Below are 5,038 nucleotides of genomic sequence, written 5' to 3'. Positions count from 1 at the left end.
TTCCAATAAATCTCTAATTTGGATATTCACTAAATTTTATTTAAGCCTTACTGTAGCAAAACTTCCTTCTACAAGAAATAAGAAGATTGCTGTATTGTCTTAATCAAAATCACTTAAGTCGAGGTTAGCTGTAAGATTAACACAATGTGCAATGGAAGATGGGTGCAACTACAAGGATACAAGAAATCATATCAGCATGCTATCTTCTCGTACGCTTGGAAAAGTCTAATAATCTCAATATCTCCAGATGATTAACCATGGCATACCCAAATAGTATAAGAGCCATCCCCTGCTGTTGAAATAAAGCTCCATCATCAAACGACCTCCTCAATTTTACACAAACACCACTGCAGAGATCCTATATGTCGTTTTCTGTGCAGCAAATTTATGTAATCAGTTGAAGGATGGAGGACTTTTTCACAGCTCACTCCTTCGAACCCCTAGCAATCGATCCAGCAACCACCAATATTAAAGCCAGAACCAATAAGCTTTACTTGTGGAATATCATCACAAGGGACTGCCAGAAACAGTCAAATCTAAGAAAACATTTTACATTCTCTCAGGGGAGCGAGAAAACGCCGACGCTATCACCTCTTTCTTAATGTAGGCAGCTAAAATGCCCATGTGGAGTATTGTAACATGTGAAGAAACTGATTGCAGTGAATATTATTCAGTTCTGAGTGGAACCATTTTAGTTAAACTTCAAATGAGAACCATTACTAAACGAAAAAGTATTCAATAGAAACTTCAAACGAAAAAGTATTCAAAAGAAACTTCAAATTTTCCTCTCTAACAGTCGAAAGTTCAAGCTTCAGTCTCTCTTCCACAAAACTTTAGTCTCAAGTGTCTCTTTCTGTGAGCCACACAAATATGAATAAGGGACTGTTTTGAGCCAACAGTAAGAAGCGAAACCACTGAAGATTGACACCATTCTCCACACAAGAGCAAACACTAGCCAGGCCCAGTCTGCTTCTTTCATTTAACCAAATACCATCCATCAGCAAGACATTATCATAGTAAACTAGGCCAAGAGGAATCTATAAACCAATGAGGGTCTATATAAAAAGAGACATTTTGGGTCAAACCCAAATACAAGCCATCAGTAGAGAACACGCCTGACTCTATATTGCATGGAACCTACTTATTTGGAGATGGAACATATGTACAATACAAATTACTACTAACTAATCCAAATGTGGCAAACGAATAGTGGAGAAGCTAGTTAACAAATAGCAAAAACTAGCTGGCAGACCACCGTCATATTCGACTAAAAAGAATTATCACAAAAATGAAGCACTGAAAATTGGTAATCATATATTTCCCCTTAATTTAAATACCAAGTACAACAAGGAACGTCACCTCAAATTTGAATAGCTCAACGTGCTCCTTAACCAAAAAAGAATAGATAGAAACTTTCGAACAGTCGCTAAAATCAAGAGGACGAAACAAAGTTAATTGCCGTCAGTTCCACCTCCCAAAGTTGAAATGTTAACCACCTCAAACCTCTCGTTCTCCGGTAAAACCGACCAGTTGGGCGACTGCACTGCACGCAACCACCGGAAATCATCCACATTGGCCCAGTTCCCTGTCTCCTCATCGAGACTTGCACCCTTCAGATCCTCCTCAACGCCCTCATAGTTCAAACAATACGGCGCAAACCTCACGCCGCTAGTATCCTCAATTATCGGCCTACTCCTCACTCTCAAGTAAAAATCGCAACCCTTCGCATTATGAATACGAATTTGATGCGATGCCATCACGAACACACACCCATCGGCTTCATCAATCAGAACCGAACCCGTTACCGGCCCAGCATAGACCTTACAATTGCTCAGCCTATGGATAAATAATGCTCTCACGGAACCAGTCAATCTCACTTCGCAAGAATCGAGATCCGAAACCGTGAATTCTCCAATGTCCGAACCCTTGAAATTCTTAACCAAAATATCACCCTTTCTGTTTCTAAAGCCCGGGGAATCCCTAACCGGGAAACTCAAATTCCCGTGTTTAGTTGAAACAGATTCAGGGTTTTCGGGCGTGGTTTCGTTGGGTTCGGCGGTCGGATCTTTCTTGGCGGCTTTGTTCTTGAAAGTGAATTTCTTTCTGGGGATCAGCTCGGAATTCAGCGTCTCGAGGGCTTGTTTGAGGTCGGAAATGGTTTTGAGTGAGGAACGGACCTCGTAGGAAGGCAAAAGGTAGGAGCTCTCGGCGACGAGCTTCTCGAGGTCAGAGATGGAGGCAGAGATATTGTCGAGGAGGGATCTGACTTGACTCGGGTCGGTGGGATGGTCGATTCGGGACAGGTCGATTCGAGACTCTATGGAGCGCTTGGAGTCGGAGAAGCGGGAGAGGAAGGTGGTAGAAGACGACGGCAAGTTCGAGTGGGAGTCGGAGTCGGATCGGCGAGCGAGTGAGTTGTCGAGGCGAATTTGTTCGCGGTTGGATAGGCGCTCGAGCATCGAGAGGTGCTTTTTGTGGAGGGCTGAGTCTAGGGCTTGGTTTGAGGTTGAGCGTGCTTCTTCGTTTTCCATTGTCCTGGCCCGTGAGAGTGCGCGAGAAGATGGGGGAAGGGGCTCGTGAATCTGAGCAGGAACCGGGAGGCGGGTTAACTTTGGTTTGATTCCAGTTCAATTATTGGTAACTAAACGACACCAAGTCCTTCGCGTTTTAAAGCGTTGCAACTTGCTCCCTGGTAATATTAACAGGAAAAATATTATAAACAAAAGCCTCACACCTTACGTTATCACTTTAACATGTGATTTTTTCCTTCTACTTTCATGTTTAAATACATAGTTCTTTTTCTCATTTCTTATCTTTTCCCTCCTCCCAACACACCCCACCCCAAGTCCCCTACTGTTCTCGCCTTTCTCCACTCCCCTTCTCCTTTTCCTTATCTCTTATTTTTAAAAATTTTAAACATAAGCCTCACACTTTACACATCACTTAAACATATAATTTTTCCTTTTTACTTTCATATTTAAATACATATTTCATTCTCTGATTTCTCATCAACCCACCAACCCAAGTCCCCTACTCTTCTCCCCTTTCTTTGCTCCCCTTCTCCTTCTCTCCTAATTTTGATTTTTCTTTTTGGCTCTAGTATGCTTCTCCCCCTTACTTTTCTCCAATTTGTCCATCCAATGTTCTCTATATTAGGAGAAAAATAGAAAAAAGTAATCAACTTGGTGCTTGACCCTGGGCAAGATTTTGAAAATAATCTAAGTTTTTCTTGGACAGATAATACAAATCATTTCAGGAGAAACTAATTGGTTTAGAGCCCAACAGCCTTAGGCTATAGATAGTTGATGCTTACTTAAATTTACGTCTTTTGAATCACATAAATTGATGTTTTAGATCTTCAAACAAATCAGACCCATTTTCACTTTCAATCAAGCTTTCCATCTTGCTATTGTCAAGTTGTTGAATTAGTCCTAGAGGTTCCTTTGATGCATTGAATTTTAAATGCCTGCAAACATCAAAACAGAACAATTAAAGACATACAGAAAATGTGCTTGTACATTCAAATTCAATGAATTATAAAGCAGATTCCTTTAAGTTGAAATAGAGACATTTTTATCAGTCAGGATGATGAGGTTTGTGTGGTAGTTGAAATAGAGAGGTAGTTGCTGATGAGAAAATTAATCATGTTAGTAGCCTCTTAACCAAGTTTGAGGTAGCCCATGCAACAATGAGAGAAGTTTATCATTAAGGAAGGTGACACAAAACAAGAATAAAGTTTAAAAGCACAAGAAATCTAGAAGTGATCTGCAACAACAACCAAGCCGAGAATCATGCTTTGTAATTGTTGTAAATTAATTTTGTAACCAATGTACATGTTAGTTTTTTATAGCCATATATTTCCTTAGATAGATCTATAAGGTCTGTATAAAAAACATCTAAATGATCAATACAATGTGTGTTGAAATTTTCATTGTGAGCTCTTGTAATATTTACTTCTCTATATGGTATTAGGAGTCCCTTTCTCTAATGAGAATTTGATACTCATCTCCCAAATGTCTTCCGCTAATCAGCCTATCTCTTCCTCAGAAATTCTCTTGTCATTTTTAACATCACAACTCAGATCAATGAGAAACTCACATCCTCATCTTTTCCCCAATGGCGAGCTCAATTTGAGGCACTCCTAATTGGCTATGATCTGATGGATTATGTTAATGGAGAATCGTAATGCCCCTCTTCCAATGGAACCCCATCGTCTGTTGCTAAGAAAAACCACTGAGTTAAGCAAGATAAGCTAATTCTTAGCTCTATTCTTGCCTCTACTTCACCAACAATCACGCCTCTCATTGCCATAGCCAAAACCTCATATGAGGCATGGAAAAAATTATCAACTATATATGCAAACAAATCGCGTACAAGGGCAATGCAACTCAAGGAAGAACTAACCTTGATTCAATGTGGAACTCGACCAATTCTAGAGTACCTTCATGCGGTTAAAGGATTGACTGATGAGATAGCTCTCATCGATCACCCCATCTCTGACAACGATTTAACCCTATATGTCTTCAACAGGTTAGATCCTGAATTTCGTGAGATTGCTGCACCTATTCGGGTAAGAGAAAAATCACTTGCCTTTGAAGAACTCCATGATCTACTTGTTGGGCATGCAAGCTACTTAAAGAGGATGGAGGCTGCTACACAGCATCTCGTGGCTGCTGTGAACTTCACCAGTCGTCGTTCTGGTTTCTCAGCAACAGAAAGGAAGTAACAAGAACAATGGGCCTTCGCGTCAACAAGGCCAAAACCACTCCTCAAATGGTCCACCTCGAGACCAATAGCACAACAATAATTCGAGCCACCCCAACTCAAATGAGAGACGCTTCTAGCCCAAGTGTCAATATTGTGACCAAGTGGGCCACAGCTAAGGTTTGCCCCCAATTACACCCTTCTAAAATGACTGTTAATTGTGAAGAAACATCTGATGGTCAAGAAAATAAATGGTTAATTGACTCCACCGCTTCCTACAATATCACGGGTGATATACAAAATTTATCCATTCACTCTGAGTATGATGGCACTG

At 40.6% G+C, this 5,038-nt stretch overlaps 1 protein-coding gene across 2 annotated transcripts; it reads right to left on the bottom strand.

Annotated features, from left to right (window-relative positions):
• LOC122303630 (tubulin-folding cofactor C) lies at positions 1-2,641 on the bottom strand. 2 transcript variants are annotated; one of them, XM_043115488.1, is made up of 2 exons: positions 1,360-2,641; positions 1-440 (listed from the first exon to the last, which is right to left on the bottom strand). In XM_043115488.1, exon 1 carries the CDS (start codon positions 2,529-2,531, stop codon positions 1,452-1,454), a length of 1,080 nt encoding a protein of 359 aa, XP_042971422.1. In that variant the 5' UTR covers positions 2,532-2,641; the 3' UTR covers positions 1-440; positions 1,360-1,451. The 2 variants fall into 2 exon arrangements, with proteins under 2 accessions (XP_042971422.1, XP_042971423.1); XM_043115489.1 differs by having other exon boundaries at positions 1-372.
• Between the last annotated feature and the right edge of the window lie 2,397 nt (positions 2,642-5,038).

The sequence above is a fragment of the Carya illinoinensis genome, chromosome 3 (genome assembly GCF_018687715.1).
Source record: "Carya illinoinensis cultivar Pawnee chromosome 3, C.illinoinensisPawnee_v1, whole genome shotgun sequence".
NCBI classification, from domain to species: Eukaryota; Viridiplantae; Streptophyta; class Magnoliopsida; order Fagales; family Juglandaceae; genus Carya; species Carya illinoinensis.
The sequence above is the reverse complement of the archived record's forward strand: the minus strand, read 5'-3'. Positions and strand labels throughout refer to the sequence as shown.

What these genes read in the sequence shown, in the direction of transcription:
- LOC122303630 (XM_043115488.1), bottom strand. Translation starts at nt 2,531, where the DNA reads ATGGAAAACGAAGAAGCACGCTCAACCTCAAACCAAGCCCTAGACTCA.